Source organism: Ruditapes philippinarum, unplaced genomic scaffold (assembly GCF_026571515.1).
Source record: "Ruditapes philippinarum isolate M1 unplaced genomic scaffold, ASM2657151v2 ctg4367_1_1_1_1, whole genome shotgun sequence".
NCBI lineage: Eukaryota > Metazoa > Mollusca > Bivalvia > Venerida > Veneridae > Ruditapes > Ruditapes philippinarum.
Window position 1 is genome coordinate 440,120 of NW_026859066.1, and position 23,071 is coordinate 463,190.

Below are 23,071 nucleotides of genomic sequence, written 5' to 3' on the forward strand. Positions count from 1 at the left end.
TAATTATGTAACCTGTAGCCTCGTACTGTCTGATATATAAAACCTAAATGAAGCCAAATTGTTCATATATGAGTCACAAGGTTGTCACGATATAATTACTATGATACCGAGTAAGAGAGCTAAGTCAAGTACCGTCAGCAAAGAGTAAAAATGCAGCCTTACACTGACAATTATTTCAAGTTTGAAATGACCTTTAGTTTGCTGTAAAAATCTGTCTATTTTAATTACCTAAAGATCTGCTGCCTTGCACCGACAGATCTTAGAATATAAATAAAATTTCATAAATACAATTCAAAAACTGTTTAGAGCCATCAGATTTATGTATTTAGTGGTTTTAATATTACATTTAATTAGTTGTATATAGAGTAATTTGTATAACATATGTATTTACGATATGCTGTAGACTTCCATCGACCTAACTTCTGTATTTGAGAGGCATGGGTAGCCACTCCAATACGAAATGTGATGGATATAGAGGAAGTAATTGACCCTGTTTTTTTGAAAACTAAATCCTCTTGCCTTATAACGTTTTGAGAACCTGTTAATGAATGAGCTAGTTGAACAAATATAATGAAACAACGTTTGATAAATGATTTAACAGTCTGAAAAAAAAAAGATTGAAAAATAAATAATCGACGATAATTACAGTACAGACAACTTAACAAAATTGTTTTTTACCTGTACATGCCCGGTTCTTCCGGCTTGTAAGAAGGAAAGGCAATGTTTCTATTGTGTGTAATGGTTTTCGTAAATACAGGCTTTAAAGGTTCTGCTTCGATAAGTTTGTCATATCGATCTGGTGTTAGTTTAAACACTTCTACGTAATATTCCCAAACGCCACAGAGTTCGTCAATCCATCCGGACCAGAGAATCTTTATAGGGTCCTGAATTGAAAGATTAACAAATAAATATTCAACACTTTAAATGTGGTACACGTTCAATCTTTTTTCTGTAATCATTCGATACTTTAGCAAAATGGATTGTTATAGTCATAGAAAACGTAAAAGACAACGTTTATGTTTCATTTTACAAATGACAGTATCTCGTTAAAATGATATATGATAAATATTACAGTCATGTTGTAATGAACTTTTAAGTTTCTTCGAGAATAATGAAATGTTGTTGTGAACTGAATAATTTACTTGTCTTGACATAAATTTTATTCAATATATATCATACCACTAAAATATATTTCTTCCACTAGGTCTGGACTTTAAACTGACAAAGAATGTGTAACTTTGACTTAAGATTTAATTTTTGTGCTAGAATATATGAATATAAAGAAACGAGGTATTCGAAACATTTAGTTCTGAATAGCAGTAAAAGCATTATATATCAACCTGAATAATTGTTTAAAACGCATCGGTATACAAATAAATGAATATTTTCAAATATTTTCACTACATTTCTATGTAAACGACGTTTTTATGTTTATGTTGCCAAAAAGTAGCTCAAGATCATTTATGGCCTTTTTATTAACATTTGATTTCGGTTGTATTTACCTTTGTGAATTCCTTTTCAACACGAAGTATATCTGATGCTGAATTGCATGTCTTTGTTTCTAGACAATGTTTAGGTGCAACAAAGTCGAAGTTGAACTGTACCTTAGAAAACATAAAAAAGAACAAATAGATTGAAACAACAATGCCAATGTAAATAACAAAAATGATTTTTTAATGAAATGTGATTATGTCTAAAATTACAATCTTTCCATTTACCCATTACATGTGAGGAGATCCGTAAAGCGGTAAAATCCTTATAACCAAATAAAGCTTCCGGATCAGACTGTTTATTAAATGATGAGTATTTCACATTTTCCGAAGATATTTTATGCGGACAAATTGTGATTTATTTGATATTATTTTAGAGTATCGTTTTTTTCCAGAGAAATGGACCGATGGTGTAATTGTGTACCAAAAAAATGACCCGGATAAATTTGATTGAAGAATATATGTGTGTTGTATATTAAAGTAAACATACTTTCCTTTTAACATTTTTATGTAATGTGTATATTTTTCTGATATGTATCTGTAATACTGTTCTGTTAATTTTGATTTTAACATATAATTTTATTTTGGTTTGTCAAGTTGTAATGAAAATGTATTTCTAACACTATCGAAAATTTCTCTCATATAAACAAATAATATATTTCACAACAATGCACTCGCCGTTCTTATTCCCTCCCTCTGTATTTAAAAACCGACACATTGACAGTGCTGTTTTGTTTGAAAAATCTGATAAATAAAAAACAACTTTTTGTCGAATTTTGTTCCGAAGGCTATCTAGAATGATAGAAAAGATCTATGAAAATGAATCCAAACACAAATACATGTATCTTTAATTCAGTTATTAACGTTGAACAGACGTTTAAACTGTTATTTACTTGACTCTACTAAACTGTATCTACAATTTTCTTGCATTGACGTAATTCTTTATTCAAAACATATCATACAATTAAAATATTTCTTATACTAGGTCTGGACTTTAAAACGTATATCAGTTCAATTAAGATTAATCAAATATACAATTTGTAAATAAATAACCTACCTCTCGAATATCTTGCAGACCTTTGTAGTATTTCCGAGCATATGGATTACTCCGATCATCTATATTGACCAACTGTTGGAAACCCCCGGATGATGACTTGAACTTGATGTTCAACCTACACAATAAATACATATTCGAATATTTCAAGCGTATAAATGAACGTATTATTTTTAATGTAAATAATACATATTTAAATGTACATAGATGCTCTGGATATGGGCCATTTAAATTATCACTTCGATTTCAAATTATTTTCCAACTGTAATCCTTTCTCTAACAAAATGTCCAAGTCATGTCCCATAATATTATTTAATTCGAGTGTTTCGTTCATCAAATAAAAAAGGAGTAATTATTGATTTGAAATTATTGTGATTGGTTTTAAGTATAATCATATCTGTTTAAGTTCAATTTTCTCAAAGTAACTCAATGTCATGCTAGTGCCACATTGGAAAAGTTGGCTTCCTAATTTCTGTTTAGTCCTCAGTGTTGCTGTTCTTTTCATGATATAGTTATCCTTATGTATTTAATAGTTTTATAATAAATTAGAATGGGTTGTTGTAAATATCCATATATGCATTATTTGCTGAAACAAATGGATGGAATACATTTATTATGATAAGACTATCTTACCAATCTCCATGTTCAATGAGTGTCTTGAACTGATCATCGTCAATTATACATGTGGCCAGCTCAGCTGCTGGATTGTTCTTTGAGAAACCACCCTCACATTTGTAGACTTTAAATGATCCCTCATCTCTAATTATACCTCCTGAAAAGGTTGGTTATACATTGTTTAATTTTACCTTAAATAAAGGGAAATGGAATTGTATATATTGTCTTGTAGTAACAATATAATAATTAAACAAAATATGGGTCGTTGTTACAATATTAGGAAACATGTGAAAACATGTCTTGTGATATCAATATTAGCCTTTAGTTAGATAAAACGTTTCACAGCAATTCTAGTAAGAGAAAAATAATCGAAGTTGAAATCATAGCTATCCATGTAAGAGAATAGTCTCATAATTATAATGTTAGAAGTTCTAATGAGAGAAAACATGTCTCATAGTTATACTTGTGTATTAGTAATCAGAGAAAACATGTCTCCATGTAATAAATCGCCTTACCATCTCTGGCGACTTTGCTGACGTTTGCTTCTATGATGCTTTCTACTATTCCTATTTCTGTTTCAGACACATAGATTGGTCTCTTTGGCAAGTTTTCCGGCTGGGTGAAATATGTTATATACTCGAAATAGAGATTATTGAATCGCTTCTGGTTGCTGTAAAATTAAACGCTCTTTTTATAAAAACATGTTCTTTTAATTTACAATTGACATGATTAAGAAATTGAAACAATAATTGAACATACTTTTTTATTTTAAATTCTTACATGACTCGTGATTTTGTCACTTTACACAGAGAAGGAAATAATCGCTCAATATATGGTAATGAATACCGCTTACGGATTGTATGTATATAATGCGAACTCTATTGGACACATGTCTGCAGGGCAACTTTTTCTTTATAACAGTGTCATCGTGTTTTTCTCACAAAAATTTAACTTCTGAACAGTAACACTTTTCAGCAGCAACCAACATTTTTGCACACCAAACAGTGTTGATCTGCAGAAATTTAATGTATATGTATCTGCGGCAGTTCATTTTAACAAAAAAATGATGAAAAACCTTGGAATCACCCAAATCTAGTTTTTCCATGTCAACACGTGTGCTTTCACCTAATTTTGGTGAAAAAATGTTGTTTTGTGTTTTTTTAATTAATCCTTTACCTCATGGGCATATTGTAAAAAATGGCCTTTTTCATTGAAAAGCCTCCTGTTACAAAACAAAACTGCTATGAAACTATGAAAAATGCTTCAACATGAACACTGATAAAACTTGGCACAAATGTTGACTGAACCAAAGCCTCTGTAACAGTTTGCTCAAATTTAAGTTTCCTGTTATTATGACAACGGAGGTAAGTCTCAAAATTGCCAAAAATCACAATTTCTCAACATATTGAGATAGAGTAAAAGGCTTTTCAGCGTTGGTTACACGTTACCTTATAATCGACCTGAAGCCATTTTTGGCCTGTCGCATGTCCAAAATATCCTTGGCCGATGAGAAGGGTGGGGAGACCGCCCCCTTCTGGCAACCCCTTGATGTACCTTTTTGATATGGGGCGGCGCCGAAAAGAAGATCACTTTTTTATCAACATTTCTCAAACGAAAAACAGTTTGGGGCCAAAATAGGGCATCTTTTTCACTGTTTGAGGCCTCAAAAAGGGGGACGGGGCGAAAAACCGTCAAAACACGTATATAAGAAGTACTCCCTCCGATAAGATGTTCAAACATACGCAAAAATAAGCAAGAATAACAATTGATATTTTCCGTCCTTTTTATGTTTATCGTTTTTGAATTTTACAATATGGAAATCGGGATCATCCTGTCTGTGCAAGTCCTTCATAAAAGGCATGAAAATTACGTCAATATACTGTAATGCTACGGATATCATTTTCCTCTATTTTCATGACTAACATTACATTTTGGTTTTGAATTGTTAACTTAGAGTAACGTTACAAATTAAATCTTTAAATTTTTGAAAAATTAATAAAATCAAACTGAAAGAATAAAGACATGAACTATATTAAGAAATGAAACAGCTATTTTATAATTCATAAACGGTTTCATTAAATGACTTTAAAATAATTAAAAACATGAAAGAAATAGAAAAATATGTTTGTTTTTAACACAAGTCAGAATGAAATATATTTCATTCCGGAACACATGCAAAACAAACAAATATCCTCTTTATAACCTACAGTGTAAAACAATGCAACGTGACATCATTTGCGTTATACAAACATAACGTAAAAACAAACTGTTAACGTTATACATGTTATACCATAAACAATATTTAACTGCACACCGACCTGATTTCTTGATAAGTAATAAACAAAATATTTTAACTTGGGAAATATTGATGAAATAAATGTGTAGTTTTATTTCCCTTGTTTTCACTGTTTTCTTACTCATTGCAGTGAAACATATTGTCAACATTTTCACTGGTGTCTTGTCGGACTACTTTCTTCTAAATTCAGCCAATACACAAATCTTTCAAATTGTAATGTCAAAAAAGAGAAAAATGTATATAATAAACAGAAAATTCTTTTTTTCTATATATACAGGACTTACTTTCAATTTATATTCGTGTAGGTTCAGTACTAAATTTGTTGAACTTGTTGGTTAAAACAATATTATGCTGATGACAAACTCACTTAATACATGTATGATTTTATTTAAACTTAATAATATAATAATATTATTATAATTATATATACAATATATATGACTGAACTTATGCTCATTATATAGCATCAGTTTATTGTCTTACCTCCAAATAATTTCTTTTTTCCCCGCCTCTTTCTCCTCCAGACCCTCTAATATGAACATAAAATCAACTTTACCATCAACTCTTCTGATATGAGACAATGTTACGTTACTCTTACCGACAACTGGACGAAGCTCTTCACGTGTAGAATCAACTGTCAAATATATGAAGATAAATGAATATGTATAGTTTACAGCATAGAATGCTTGTATTGCCTTGCTTAATCAAGGTGAGAATTCCCTAACTATACTTACTGGCGTATGCGAGGTTGTTAAAAGATATTTGGCTCGTCGAAAGGTACAGTGCATCGGCAAATGATTAAAGAACCGTTGCTACGTGTAAGACGGCAAGTTCGCTGCAATTAAATTGTGTGAATACGCATGCAAAATAAACATTTGCTGCGTGCCATTGCTGATTTTTTTTATCTTTGGTTAATGTTTAAGTAATAAATGAAGCAGTTAACATGGAGACTGTAAACATTCGTTTATTATACTGCTCACAGATATTTCCAGTACCTCTTGAAACAGCAATCATGGGTGGTAATCATTAATTTACAATATGTTTGAAGCAGAATTCATGGAGAAGGTTATAACTTTATTAAAGTGTCCGGTATTTACTTAAGCAGCAACTTTGGGACGGTTGTTATTTGTTTACAGGGCTGCATGAAGTACAGTTTATGGAGATAGATCTATTAATCATTTTTTAAAGCATTGCTTGAAGCAGGATTCTTCGAGACCGACATTGTATGATAATATTACTTACTGAAGTAAAATCATGGAAATAGTAATCATTTATTTACAGTATTTACAGTATTGTTTGATGTAGAAATCATGGGACGGTTATCATTTGTTCACAGTATTAACTGAACCAGTAACCATCGAGATAGAAGTTTACGGAACTTACATCCTATACAACCATCAGATTGACTTTGTTTTATGAAGCCAGGCTCACACGTACAATCAGTGCCACTTGTGCAATTTCCAGGGTAACAAGGCTTTCTATAAGAACATGTCACTGCAATATATATTTATGCTGTGAGAGAAAATATTAACTTGCATATCATACACAAGAAATGTAACATTCTAGAAAATACTAAAAAGTTTAGGCACACTATAAAATAGTCTCTTTTTTTTCTATATAATGCGCGTTATTTTATATAGCTTTACAGTTGATGTACTGTTCATATTTTCTATAGAGTTAATTTTAGTTTTTCACATTTATTTTGATTCCATCAAATCGTACTGTTTTAATCTTCTTTACATTAATATACGAATGGGAACAAACATATAGACCCTTTCATTTAAGACCGTATTCAAGTTGTCGCCCTTGGATGACGTCATTGGGGGATACGGTGGACAATGCCGATACGATTAAGTACAATAAAAAGAGGGATATAAAGATCTTAATCCTTTCTCTTGTAAAATTGGCAGATTGAAATTGCCAAAATTGTGTGTAATTGAATAAGATATTACATAAAAAGGATGGTGAAATGAATAAAAATGTTTACTATAATAAGATGAACGATTTGTTTTAATAATAGACCATATTGCTGGGTAACTGATCATGATTACCATTTTCGTTATAGATTCTTAATAATAAAGATTTTACCAGGCAGTTAAATCGTACTATCTTGCTAATACCAGAGATATAAATAATGTATCTATGTCTCTGCTAATATACAATACCCAGAAGATATTTTGAGTTTCAAAAATGTAAGGATTCTGTAGTTTCGACACACGGCTGCGTAATAATTAATTCCAAGATACTGGTAACTTATAAAAAATCATTTTGATTTAAGCATTACTAAGACAAAAAACAACAACATAAATCTATATATGTAATTCCCCCCCCCCCCCCCCCCCAAAAAAATGTAAAGGCATAAAAAGTAAAATTCTTTTGAATGTACTTGACTGTATACTATTTGTGTCTGCAAAAATGCACTCTCAAAAAAATCGTACATCACACCAATATATTTAAGCTGGTAAAGGATATTTTTAATTCATACTCAGCTTATCAAATATTAAAAAAAAAACAAGTTGTGAAACACGTTCACAGAAATTCGTTATTAACTGAATTATAATTTTATGTATTTTTGACTGTGCCAGTAGGTAGGACTCTTGATCGAGTATCAAATCAGTAAGACATGACCAATAATGTCCCTAGGATGATCCATAACAAAATTCGGACCATAAATATTTTGACAACTAATAAAAGTGACGTTATCTGATGTAATGTTATAACTCTAAAAAATGCACCCTGGTGATTTTATGATATCACAGCCAATTAAGTGCCGCCTGTATATACAACATATGCACCCTGTTGATTAATATGTTACGGCCCAGTGGCGCTTATATATACACATCTATTTATCTATGAAATAAGTAACTGGGAAAAGGTGTCTATTTTTATAATCATAAGAATAGATTTTTAATATCAAAATTATCTTAATATCTTCTGGTGCGAATCTAAAATTATAAAAGTCATTGCCAGATGGTTTTCCTTCTTTCCGGAATATTTATAAAATTATATCCTTCACTGGTTCTTTGAAATATTTTTTATACGGCATAATGAAAAAGAATCAGTAAATATTGGCAGAATGCGTTCTGTTATTGTTCTATTAAAGCTTGAAAAACAATCATTTAAAGACATTGGCAATCTTATTACAAATACGCCGGAATTTTCTAAATGACTGAAAATATCACAGAAAACTAGAAAATGACCATTTAAATTTATAATAGGCAATTTCAGTGTGTATGGTTGTTTATAAAATATAAAAAATTGATTTAGTTACTAGCTTCTTATCCTGGCATTAGAGCAAATCTAGATCTAATAAATATATTCACTTTGAAATTTCGCTGTTTCACTCCGTAGCGAGAATTAATCTCAATCTTTGTTTTTGTATTTTTTTCTATTGTCTTGATATTGAATTTATGTATGCATGCGTAAGTTTTAAATGGTAGAATCATAATTGAACGATCAGTATTTACGTATTTAACTTTTCAATAAGCTAACATTCTATGCGGCCTGCATAGTTTTATCCCCCATTTACGTCACATCCGGTAAGGGAAGTAACTCTTCCCTGACTGTTATCGCTTAAATGAAAGGGTCTTTATAGACCCTTTCATTTAAGACCGTATTCAAGTTGTCGCCCTTGGATGACGTCATTGGGGGATACGGTGGACAATGCCGATACGATTAAGTACAATAAAAAGAGGGATATAAAGATCTTAATCCTTTCTCTTGTAAAATTGGCAGATTGAAATTGCCAAAATTGTGTGTAATTGAATAAGATATTACATAAAAAGGATGGTGAAATGAATAAAAATGTTTACTATAATAAGATGAACGATTTGTTTTAATAATAGACCATATTGCTGGGTAACTGATCATGATTACCATTTTCGTTATAGATTCTTAATAATAAAGATTTTACCAGGCAGTTAAATCGTACTATCTTGCTAATACCAGAGATATAAATAATGTATCTATGTCTCTGCTAATATACAATACCCAGAAGATATTTTGAGTTTCAAAAATGTAAGGATTCTGTAGTTTCGACACACGGCTGCGTAATAATTAATTCCAAGATACTGGTAACTTATAAAAAATCATTTTGATTTAAGCATTACTAAGACAAAAAACAACAACATAAATCTATATATGTAATTCCCCCCCCCCCCCCAAAAAAAAAAAAAATGTAAAGGCATAAAAAGTAAAATTCTTTTGAATGTACTTGACTGTATACTATTTGTGTCTGCAAAAATGCACTCTCAAAAAATCGTACATCACACCAATATATTTAAGCTGGTAAAGGATATTTTTAATTCATACTCAGCTTATCAAATATTAAAAAAAAAACAAGTTGTGAAACACGTTCACAGAAATTCGTTATTAACTGAATTATAATTTTATGTATTTTTGACTGTGCCAGTAGGTAGGACTCTTGATCGAGTATCAAATCAGTAAGGCATGACCAATAATGTCCCTAGGATGATCCATAACAAAATTCGGACCATAAATATTTTGACAACTAACAAAAGTGACGTTATCTGATGTAATGTTATAACTCTAAAAATGCACCCTGGTGATTTATGATATCACAGCCAATTAAGTGCCGCCTGTATATACAACATATGCACCCTGTTGATTAATATGTTACGGCCCAGTGGCGCTTATATATACACATCTATTTATCTATGAAATAAGTAACTGGGAAAAGGTGTCTATTTTTATAATCATAAGAATAGATTTTTAATATCAAAATTATCTTAATATCTTCTGGTGCGAATCTAAAATTATAAAAGTCATTGCCAGATGGTTTTCCTTCTTTCCGGAATATTTATAAAATTATATCCTTCACTGGTTCTTTGAAATATTTTTTTATACGGCATAATGAAAAAGAATCAGTAAATATGGCAGAATGCGTTCTGTTATTGTTCTATTAAAGCTTGAAAAACAATCATTTAAAGACATTGCAATCTTATTACAAATACGCCGGAATTTTCTAAATGACTGAAAATATCACAGAAAACTAGAAAATGACCATTTAAATTTATAATAGGCAATTTCAGTGTGTATGGTTGTTTATAAAATATAAAAAATTGATTTAGTTTACTAGCTTCTTATCCTGGCATTAGAGCAAATCTAGATCTAATAAATATATTCACTTTGAAATTTCGCTGTTTCACTCCGTAGCGAGAATTAATCTCAATCTTTGTTTTTGTATTTTTTTTCTATTGTCTTGATATTGAATTTATGTATGCATGCGTAAGTTTTAAATGGTAGAATCATAATTGAACGATCAGTATTTACGTATTTAACTTTTCAATAAGCTAACATTCTATGCGGCCTGCATAGTTTTATCCCCCATTTACGTCACATCCGGTAAGGGAAGTAACTCTTCCCTGACTGTTATCGCTTAAATGAAAGGGTCTATAGCATTCATTGGAATAAGCAACGTCGGTCTATCAAAATAAAATTCAATCAGAAAAAAGTGAATTATTTCATTTACAATATTCCAGGTTTCAATAAAATTTACAGATTGCTACATTATGTTGAAATATTGAATGTGAAATGTGTTATACAAATAATATGTATGTACAATCAACATTCATAGTCTTTAAAACGATACATATAATCTGTTTATTATTTTACATGAAGCGCATCCTACTCCTTGAGACCATGAAGGACACTGGCAAACATTTGGACTTGTGCAAGTTCCGCCATTCTGGCACGTCGGACGACATACAGCTTGAAATAGAACAACAATAATAACATGACACCATTAGCTTTACATATCCTGCTATTCAATATTATTTTCCTCATGGTACCCTATAAAACCCATGCATTAAAGAAGCATTACCACTGAATTTAAAAAAACGAGTTTAATTAGTGATAAAATACGAGAATGTGTGTATTCGTTTAATAAATTCAAGATATTGAAAAACACGAATGTAATATTTTTCTATCACATAAATTGGACAATCACTGTTGTAAAATGGCAATGGTAATTAGTAGGTAGTCGTACTTGACACCTTTAACGCTAATGGAATAGAGCTTAAACGATAAAATAAGAAATGTTGCAGGCCCGGTTTGATTGACCCTGCCTATGGACGACTTTGGAAAGCGCAAGAATATCAGTTACATGTAGTTATGAAATTAAAAAATGAGCAAATACAATATATACTTTTTTTTGTATTCTGACAATTTATTTATTTAAGTTGTCTTTTATTGAATTAAAATTGATTTACTCAAAGTAATAATCTAAATACATGTATATCAATCTATGACTAAATAATCACAAAACAACTTGAAAATGCTTAAAAATCTATTTCACAATTGAAATTATTGTTTGACTAGGAGTGCATTGAACTTGACTTCTGTTAAACTTGCTGGGTCGGGTGGGGGCTGCGTTCATTGAATGCCGCCTTTCCTTGTCGATCTTGTTTATCATATTTTGTACTTATCAACGTCTTTTTCTGATGATATGCCGCGTAGTTGTTGTTGACAGACACTGGGGAAAGTATACTGTACCTAATCGGATTAAGGATTGAGTTGAACAGTAGGACAGTCTGCCAAGTTTGTTTAGTTTGTTGACAGTGCGTCAAACATTTGAATAGTAATTAAACTATCCCAAAATTGTTTTATTACATGGCTAAGATTCAATCCTGTGTCGTAGTTTATAAGAGAATACACATTTGTCTCAGTAAAATACATCTTTTTATATTTCCCACTAAGTATTTGAAATACATATTTCCATTTCAACAAATGTTAGTTGTTTAACAATCTTTAGCAAAAATACTTGTCAATCATTAATGATATATTAATTACATACGTATGTTACAGTTTCGATCTCCATTATGTGTATATCCAGGTCTACAAATATATTCATAATAGTAATGAGTTCTCCAGTAATATCTCCAGTATGAACATCCCCTGTAATAATAAAGTATGTCAAACATGGTTTCGTCTCATAGAAAGTCGTATCTTTAGTCTTTCTTAATAAATACCAATTAATTACTTCTATGTTATTACTCCTTCATCAATTTTGAATAGCAACACAGAAGAAAATTGAATTTCTGAACTTTTCTCATTATTTATGTATGTGCCCTAAAGAAGGCTGTTCAGCCGAAACGTTAGTATATTAAAAGGAATTATAGAATTTGCAGTTGACTACTTATTTTTCACTATTTATTGAACTTTTCTCAGGAATATGAAATAAATGAAAGTCTTTGAAAAATGTGTTCCGTTTTTCTTAGTAAGTCCGAAGTTTGCCTTAAGTCCTTGGACTAAGGACACATTTGGACTTTCTATGAAACGCAGCCGATGTCCCTACAGTGACTTGTGCAAAGTTTAATACTGGTCAGTCTTAGAGCCGGTGTATTTCTATAAACTTTTAAAAAAGGAATGGCTGAATAACACCATACCTTCACATAGTGCACAATACACAAATATCGTCCAAAATCTGTCAATTATACAATTTTAACCTAATTTTTATTCAATTTACACAAGAATATATAAACATACATGTTTTAAATAGTTAGATTAAACATATTTACCAAACTATTTTTGTCATTGACAGTCGATCACAAAGGAATTGCACCGTGCTTTTGGAGGAAAAGGTCATGTTTAAATGTAAGTTTGTGTTAATAGAAATTGTAAAAGTTATTTTCAGACGTCGGTTACAAATAAAACAAAAAACTGAATGGATTTTAAATAGTTCATTTAAAATGTGAGTAACGAAGACTTACCACCAATAGTACCAGCATGCACAGTATCTCTCAAGTACATTTCTACTCCGTCTTACCGAATAATAATTCCTATAACAATTGAAGAAAAATCTTTAGGTTAAGTGTCAAAGCAAAACGCACTAACATGAGTTTCTTATGCCTAAAATGCCACTATAAAAATATATGAAAGAGGAAGGAAACTTTTTTTTATCTTATTTTGGTACAGTTATACTTCAAAATCAGACACTGGAACTGTCTATCACGCTTGGTGTTAAATATAACATATATACATTTATTTAACTTTAACAATCTGTAGAGTAAGCTAAATGATTATGAAATTAGCTATTGTATAAAAGTTTATAACTATTTCATACTAATATGTTTTCAACAGTTGATATAATGAACTTTTTTGTAGTCTAGGAAATCATTTATTAACTATTTATGAACATCGGTTCAATGACTTATTATATGACTTTTTTTAAAGTTATCATTTGTATAAGCATTTTTCCACTAATAATCATACATTTGAACATATCTGTTGTTTACATATAAATGATACCTTAAATTGTTTATTACTATAAGGGTTAGATCTATATGGTATACTGACCCCTCCCCCTCAATAAGACGATACATGATTAAAGCATTGTTCATAATGTTTAAGGAAAAAAAAAAAAAAAAAAAAAAAAAACATATTAAGATAGTTCATATCGATCGTTTCTCTTCTTTGGCTACTATACTGTTAGAGATATACGTATGCTCTTAAGAACTTACTTTTATTTATAGGAAATATATTTTTTCTTCTTTTCGTTGAAATTCTACATTGGAAAGCAGACGTTTCCTTAGGGTTAACCGGATTTATTTAATTTAAAAAAAGTATGTTTTCGGAGCATTATTTGTTCCACAGATATAGAGATGATATAATCATGTATATATAGTTTTTATAATACTGCACGTTTGTAACGTCGCTTTTCATTGGATAAACGTGACGTTTATATAGTTTTTTATTACCCTTCCAGATTTTTTCCGCCTTTTTGATTGATCACCCGAAAGAAATTGATATTACCGAGCCAGACGGGTAATATACACACTAAATTTCCCCGTTGGTTAACCCACTTCGCAAACAACATGCGCTGAGGTGATGCGCGTACGGTTCGAATTTACGCGGTGTAAATTCCGATTTACAAGAACTTTTTAACTGTCAAATGATAAATATTTACCAAAGTAAAGTAATTTTACATATCCTCATTAGTATTGAAAACAAATATGACCTTGTAAAAGCTTGATATTAATTACAAAAAGTGACTCAATAGACTACTCATTTTCTCTTGTTTACATTCGTTAGGTACGGGGAAAAATACGTCATGTATTTATGTGACGTCATGTTGTGATGACGGGGCATCCTAAAGGGAATCTTATTTCGACGTTTCATTTTCAAGAAACAAGAATTATTATTTTAAAAATCGTATAAACTCGGCAGGGGAAGGGTAATAAAATTATTATTTTGGTTTTGGAGTGATATATGTGGATATATTACCTGCCAAGATAAAATATCAACCTCGCCTAACGGCTCGGGTGATATAAAATCTTGTCGACTCATGAAGAAATCTTATTTTTTACTCTAATAAATGGTGTTTGCTGTATTATAAATTCGTTATACCCGAGTTTTTAGCTAAGATGTATGTTTTATGCGATTCACAAGGTAGTTTAAGGATATACGAAAAGTATACTGTACTGAACTCCCTTATATATTCTATATGCCTTAAAGAAGAAAGAAAAAAACTTTGTATAATACATAATTTTTGAAACATTGCCAGGTTACATGATATATCAAGTAGATCTTAAAGAACTTTAATTGTTATTATACACCATAAAATAACAAATATGCACAGGTTCTTCGATGATAGTTGGAAATTTAAGAGAACAGAATGTTGTTCTTAACATACAGTAGATGTGCACTTTAGCCTTTATCTACGGAAGTGTATACTGACCCCCCTTATATATTTTATATGCCTGTTTAAAATACGACGATACATGATAACAACATAGTTCGAAATGGTTTTTTAAAAGTTATATATATAGTTCATATTGATCTTTTCTGTTTTTTTGGCTACTATACTGTTAAAGATACGTATAATAAACTTAAGTCTTTCTTAAGACCTTACTTTTATTTATGAGAAATATGTTTTTTCTTCTTTTCATTGAAATTCTACCTCAAGAAGCAGACGTTTTCTTGGAGTAAAGGCTTTTTATTTATTTGAAAACAGTATGTTTTCGAGGCACTATTTGTTTGGCAGATATAGAGATGATATAATCATATATTATATATATATTCTTTACCTTAGTTTTTAGCTTAGATGATGTTTTACATGTTTCCTAAAATAAGTTGATCGTTATGATAACACGTTTGCGGTACACGAGTACCTTGCCAGTATTATATAAAATATTATAATTTAACTGATATATATTATTTTTATATAAATGGTATTGAAACTTTGAGTAACCTGTACTATAAGTATTTCTTACATCTTTTTTAATGGTTATACATGTTTTTTTTTATATCAAAACGAGAAAAGGGCTATTTAATATTTTAATAATAGATGCGACTTATTATACCATGAGAATCTAATTTAATTTATAAATTCATACATCTTTTTTCATGAGATTCATATGATAAAGGCTAAAGTGCACAACTACTGTATGTTAAAAAGAACATTCTGTTCTCTTAAATTTCCAAATATCATCGAAGAAACAATGCATATTTGTGATTTATGGTGTATAATAACAGATAAAACTCTGCAAGATCTACTTAAAATATCATATAACTTGTCAATTTTTTAAAGATATGTATTAAACAAAGGTTTTTTTTTCTTGAAGGCATAAAAAATATATAAGGGGGGTCAGTATACTCTTCCGTATTTATCATATGAACCTGGTGAAAAAAGATGTATGGAATTATATATTTCATTAGATTCTCATGGTATAATAACATTAAATGGCCCTTTTCTCGTTTTGATCTAAAATCCATGTAAACGAAAATGACTGATATGCTAAATCTACCTTTTGTTATTATTTATGTTAGGGCCTACCAGTTATGAAGATGCTAACTTAGGTTCATTTACACCGACTTCGATTCTTATTCTTAAGCTACGGTATGAAACACATAAAACATACATCTAAGCTTAAAACTTGGGTTTAGATTAAATTATATAATCTCAATATCTGTCGAACAAGTAATGCCCCGAAAACATATATTTTTATTTTTTAAAATAAATAAAAGCGGAATACCCAAAGGAAGCGCCTGCTTTCCAAAGTAGAATTTCGATGAAAGGCAGGAAAAAACATATCATTTATAAAATTTAAAAATAAAAGTAAGTTCTTAAGAAAGTCTTCAGTAAAATACGTATTTTTATTAGTATAGTAGCCAAAGAAGAGAAAAGTTCAATATGAACTATATATATATAACTTAAAAAAAAACGTTACGAACTATGTTGTAATCATGTATCGTCGTATTTTAAATAGGCATATAAATAATATAAGGGGGTCAGTTTACTCTTTCGTAAGAATTAGTATCGAAGTCGGTGTAAATGAACCTAAGATAAAATCTACATAACTAGTATATATATAACAAAAAGGTAGATTCAGCATATCCTACGGAAACGTATAGCGACCATCTCTATATGATACATATCAAATGACCTTTTTAACAGTTTTATAGTATGTTTGTTATATGCAAATATGATTTGCGGAAGGAATTACATATTTAAAAAGATGTAAATGTTTTATTTTTTCATTTTGTCAAAAAGTTAAGAGTAGTTTATCATACATTATAAGATAAAAAAAAAACGTACGATAGATTACAAAAAATACGTATTATATATGATTTACAATATAACTTTATTTAATTGCTTCCTTTATCAAATACAAATTTCTTGACTTTTCTCGTGTCACACATCATATAAGACGAAATATCGCTTAAGCTTTAGGATCTATGTTCCTATAATAACATCAACTGGGCGAATATGCCTTTTTATATAAAATTTGTCATGTACCATCCTCTGTACATACATTTAAAATGGTAAATTTGTCGGAAGTTATCGTTTTAAGCTCTATATATTATATATCTTACAAAAATATAATGGTTTCTATGATAACTAATTTACATCAGGTACTACTTCACTAGCTTATTTATGCTTATTAACAACTAACGGAGTTTGTCTTTTTTATATAATCTTTATCTTGTAACACTATCTGAAGCACAATTATTTAAACGTTCCTTAATCTTTGGAATACAAAAAGCCTCAAATATAATCCTTAAAAAGGCTTTCTATTGCTCGAGATTTTACTGTCCTCAAATATAAATTGTAATATATGTTATATTATATTTTATAATGACAGAGGTATGCGAATAAAAAAACTCAATATATAAAACTAATACATATAAATGAACAGAAAAAATGTCACATAAATTTGAATCCAGCACTATTAACAGCAGACTGAGTAAATGATATATATTCAAGATCAAATAACAATGTAAATATTGGTCAAATAAATATCGTGTGTAAAATAAATTGTCGTAATTTCTGTTTTGACCAACATGCAGAGGCTGTAGATATTACTAGATAAATATTTCAGATCAAGTTAGTTTGTAAAAATTGGTTAGATATATAACATGTATTAAATAAATTGTCAAAAATTCTGTTTTAACTAACATATAGGGGTGGTCGCTATACGTTTCCGTACATATCAGTCATTTTCATTTACATGATTTTTAAATCAAAACAAGAAAAGGGCCATTAAATATTATCATAATAGAAGCAATCTATTATACCAAGAGAATCTAATGAATACTTTCATACATCTTTTTTTCATGAGGTTCATATGGTAAAAGTGCACATTTATAATAACATTCTGTTTTCTTAAATTTCCAACTTTCATCGAGGAAACTATGCATATTTGTGATTAATGGTGTGTAATGTCTTTAAGATCTATGTTATGTATATCATATAACCTGTCAATTTTGTTTTAAAGATATGCATTATACAAAGGTTTTTTTTTTCTTTAAGGCATATAAAATATATAAGGGAGTCAGTATATTCTTGAAATTAAATCTCGCTGAGAGAAAATAGCAATAGTTTTACATGCGTATGTTATAGGGAATGCAGATTCACATGCATGATTTATGCATTCTCTTATTGAGATAAGACATGTTCAGTAATAATTTCCTAGACTTCAATAATGTTCTGCAGTAAGAATATTATACCCACAGATGAGCATTGTATATCTCTATCTTTAAGTCTCATAATCACTTTCAGTCAACAGATTTTGTAAGAGTAAAATATCACTTACCCCCTCCATGCGTCCGCAGTTTCCAACAATACAATGTAAAACACTACCGTTGTAATAAATAAATAAGTAAGCTTCATTTTGAAATATTAGTCTGTTTTAATGTCGCATTTATAAAAACAAAAACCAAAGATTCTTGTTTATAACAATCTACTCTGCTGAAGCGCGGGCGACGGAATAAACTTTGGGCGGAACATGGATCTAATATATCCGCAGACAAGGAAGTTAGGAAGACTCAGTAAGGGGTTGTTTCATTTCATTTGAACATGTTTTAAATATTCTGTTTAAAAGGTTTCCTGCAAAACTTACCGTCTTTTTCCTATGTAATGATTCAAGCTTAACACTTGAAGAAACATGGAAATAATAAAGGCATATGTACGGAAGCGTCCTGGTGCCAATTCATAATGTTCTATAAAAAATAAACTCCTACGTAGGAGATAAAAAAGCCTAATTAGGAGTTTGTAACTCCTACGTAGGACTTTTTAACTCCTACGTAGGACTTTATAAGTCCTACGTAGGACTTTGTAACTCCTACGTAGGACTTTATAACTCCTACGTAGGAGATAAAAAAGCCTAATTAGGACTTTATAACTCCTACGTAGGACTTTGTAACTCCTGCGTAGGACTTTTAAACTCCTACGTAGGACTTTATAACTCCTACGTAGAATACATATCAAAGAACTGAAAGCAAAGAGTTCGACGGACATGTATGCTAGAGTATAACTTAAGAAAGCATATTATGTAGGAAAATAATTATATGAGCCGCGCCATGACAAAACCAACATAGCGCATCCGCGCAGTCTGATCAGGATCCATGTTGTTCGCTTACAAACCCTATTACAAGTAGAGAAACTGATAGCGAATAGCATGGATCCTGATCAGACTGCGCGGATGCGCAGGCTGGTCTGGATCCATGCTGGTCGCAAACCCACTATGTTGGTTTTGTCATCGCGCGGCTCATATGTGTCAAGTTGTAATTGTGGCAAGCCACTTTAGTAAATACCTTTAGTCTGTAGCCAGAGATGATTTTGTCATTCTCTGCATTTATTAAACGATGATTCTGTATTATGTACGTTTAGTTATATTTATTATACACATGTACACAAAATGTATGGGTTAAACTTTGTTCAAAGTAGGATATACAATGTAATTCATTATTAAACATATGCATGCATAATGCTCCGCAAACCGTTATCTTCTTAAACTTTACGGAGCAGGAACAAGACACTTCACTACCCCCTGCCCCCTATAAGGATTTAATCATTTGAAACGGCCGAAAATGGATAAATTGCTCTTTTTTGTTCAGCTAGTTCGTATTGAAATCGTAATCATTAAAGCCTTTTCATATTTTGATATATATGCTTGATGTCGAGTAAGTGTTTTTTAAGTGTCTTGTTCCTTCGCCGATATACCGGTCCGGAATGTTGAGATTTGCAAAACATTCTGTATGCATTTCTTATAAAGTCATAAAGTCCTACGTAGGAGTTATAAAGTCCTACGTAGGAGTTAAAAAGTCCTACGTAGGAGTTTAAAAGTCCTACGTAGGAGTTAAAAAGTCCTACGTAGGAGTTTAAAAGTCCTACGTAGGAGTTATAAACTCCTAATTAGGCTTTTTTTATCTCCTACATAGGAGTTTTAAAGTCCTACGTAGGAGTTATAAAGTCCTACGTAGGACTTATAAAGTCCTACGTAGGAGTTTAAAAGTCCTACGTAGGAGTTATAAACTCCTAATTAGGCTTTTTTATCTCCTACGTAGGAGTTATAAAGTCCTACGTAGGAGTTAAAAAGTCCTACGTAGGAGTTTAAAAGTCCTACGTAGGACTTATAAACTCCTAATTAGGATTTTTTTATCTCCTACGTAGGAGTTAAAAAAGTCCTACGTAGGAGTTAAAAAGTCATACGTAGGAGTTAAAAAGTCCTACGTAGGAGTTTAAAAGTCATACGTAGGAGTTATAAACTCCTAATTAGGCTTTTTTATCTCCTACGTAGGAGTTATAAAGTCCTACGTAGGAGTTACAAAGTCCTATGTAGGACTTTGTAAGTCCTACGTAGGAGTTATAAAGTCCAACGTAGGAGTTTAAAAGTCCTACGTAGGAGTTACAAACTCCTAATTATAGGCTTTTTTATCTCCTACGTAGGAGTTTATTTTTTTATAGAACATTATAAATTGGCACCAGGACGCTTCCGTACATATGGACAAAGTAACGTTTTTACTTAAAAATAAAAATGTCTATAAAGCAAAAGAAAAATGAAAATAGATTAAAACTGAGACTGATTAGAATTAATGAACATTTGTGTCTTTAAAATATGTTCTCTTCACAGAATATTGCTGTTAAATTATTTGTTACTTTCTTGAAAGAAAAGAAAATCAACAAATTCATTTTGGTGAAGTGTCTTGTAGGTATTGTTTTATGAACAAAATACGAGAGGCTCGCATAGTGATAATATAATGTTATTCAACTCGTTCAATAAAGTCAGCATTGAACATACACTGATTCAATATCTTCTATATATGACGTTATAAAAAGTACTCATTCAAACATTTATATGAAGTTTATTAAACACAAGTTTTAATAATTTATCAGACGTTATAAAAAGTACTAGTTAAAATATTTTATATGAAGCTCTATAATTTCACATTAAACATTCTGCATTAACTTATAAAATGTACTAGTTTTAAAACTTAATAATTATGAAGTTACAATAATTACTAGTTTAAATACTTTATATAAAGTTATATAGAAATACAAGTTTAAATTTTCTATATGCAGTTATAAAAAGTTACAGATTTAGTATTTATTTAAAGAAAAATTTGAAAAAGGAACAGTTTAAAACTTTATATGAAGTGGACCCTAATAGAAAAATACTAGCTAAAATACTTTAAAAGAAGCAAAATAAAAGAACTAAGATAGATATTTTAGATGAAATTATAAAAAATATTTAATTCGAAGATTAAAAAAGTAATAAGTTAAATATTTTATGCAGAATTATATGTAAAAGGACTATTACATTTGCATTATTAAATATACATTTTCCATTATTATAACCACCAATAAAATGGTGTGTTTTCCCTATAGATATATTCTGACTTGTCCATCAATCGTTCATCACATATTTACTCCCATAACCTCATTCATATCATACTATCATACACTATTTATAGTATTAACTATTGGGCCACGCCTCAATTATTCGATTTAAAGCTAATCAAACAGTACACGACTGAAATAGAGTCGTGTGTAATTTTAATGTTTCTGTGTGTCAGGAGAGAACTTTAAAAACCCTTGTCAAAATGAAGCAAGTGACTAATATAAACATACTAGCTTTGATATTTAACACGAAGTTATAAGAATACTACATTTAGTTAAAATGTTTTACAAGATTATCAAGTAGATATATTTCTTATATTACTTTCAATTTGTAAAATTTTAATGTTAAACATTCAGTTTTAAGTACGCAATTCCAACGCTGAAGCAAATACATGCATCAAATAAGGAAAATATTCGAATGCGAATGGGGAAAGATGGGCAAAGATTATGAATATGTTGGATTGCTTGAAGAGGATTCTTAAGGATATAAATGTTAGAAAAGAGTAGATGATCTTAACCTTGTCACCATGCTTCATTTTGTTATATAATTTCAAGACATTTAATGATGGAACAAGAGTAGGCTCATGACCCTAATCGTTATATAAATTTTAAAGGAAGATTTGTTTATGGGAATGCACGTATGTTGCAGGTCAATCCTTATAAAAGGAGAATTTAACCGTCAGAAACATTTTCCTCAAGCAAATTAACTTCCCCAACATTTTCCTAGTTAATGGACATCTTACATATCATAAGTTTATTTATTTAAAATTTTATTTAATAAGAAGTTAACAAACATTTGCGAATTTCTTAAAATCTTTAATGATTTCATTTTGTCTAATTTGTCAAGATCGACACAAACGGCATTTTATATTAGACAATTATTTCTCATAACCTTCATAAAATACACCCCTTCAGATAAATAAAATAAATCGTCTAAACAACAAGCTTAGAAAAAAATATTCGGAGTTTATCCCTTCCCTAAAGTAGACGATACAGTAGATTGGAACGGCGTTCCATCCTTTAAACCATGTTTATATAGTAAATCGGCGTTCAAGCCCTAAACCATATTGATCTAGTAGATCGGCACGGCGTTCTTTCCCTAAACCATACTGATATAGTAGAATGGCACGGCGTTTCTTCTCTAAGCAAACTGGTATAGTAGATCGGCATGACGTTTCTTCCCTAAATAAAACTGATATAGTAGATCGGCACGGCGTTTCTTCCCTAAGCAATACTGATATAGTAGATCGGCACGGCGTTTCTTCCCTAAACAATACTGATATAGTAGATCGGCACGGCGTTTTCCCTAAACAATACTGATAAAGTAGATCGGCCTAGACAAGTCTGATATAGTATATCGACACGGCATCCCTAGACTAGACTGAAAGTTATGATAGGTCGACATGATGTCCCTCTCCCAGACGAAACACGTCACTTATCTTACCCTGCCTGACCGTCCGTACCTGAACAGTTTG

General features: G+C 30.5%; 1 protein-coding gene across 1 annotated transcript in view; it reads right to left on the reverse strand.

Moving 5' to 3' along the window:
- LOC132755046 (uncharacterized) overlaps positions 1-18,688 on the reverse strand; it is a 37,952-nt gene extending 19,264 nt beyond the window's left edge. Inside the window, exons 1-11 of the mRNA XM_060745837.1 lie at positions 18,511-18,688; positions 13,186-13,254; positions 12,270-12,370; positions 11,090-11,185; positions 6,839-6,949; positions 5,939-6,089; positions 3,675-3,829; positions 3,178-3,316; positions 2,548-2,662; positions 1,503-1,604; positions 679-884 (exon numbers count right to left, since the gene is read on the reverse strand). Of these exons, the coding sequence (XP_060601820.1) occupies positions 679-884; positions 1,503-1,604; positions 2,548-2,662; positions 3,178-3,316; positions 3,675-3,829; positions 5,939-6,089; positions 6,839-6,949; positions 11,090-11,185; positions 12,270-12,370; positions 13,186-13,254; positions 18,511-18,587 (1,322 nt within the window). The 5' untranslated portion in view covers positions 18,588-18,688. The remainder of the gene's footprint in view (positions 1-678; positions 885-1,502; positions 1,605-2,547; positions 2,663-3,177; positions 3,317-3,674; positions 3,830-5,938; positions 6,090-6,838; positions 6,950-11,089; positions 11,186-12,269; positions 12,371-13,185; positions 13,255-18,510) is intronic.
- Between the last annotated feature and the right edge of the window lie 4,383 nt (positions 18,689-23,071).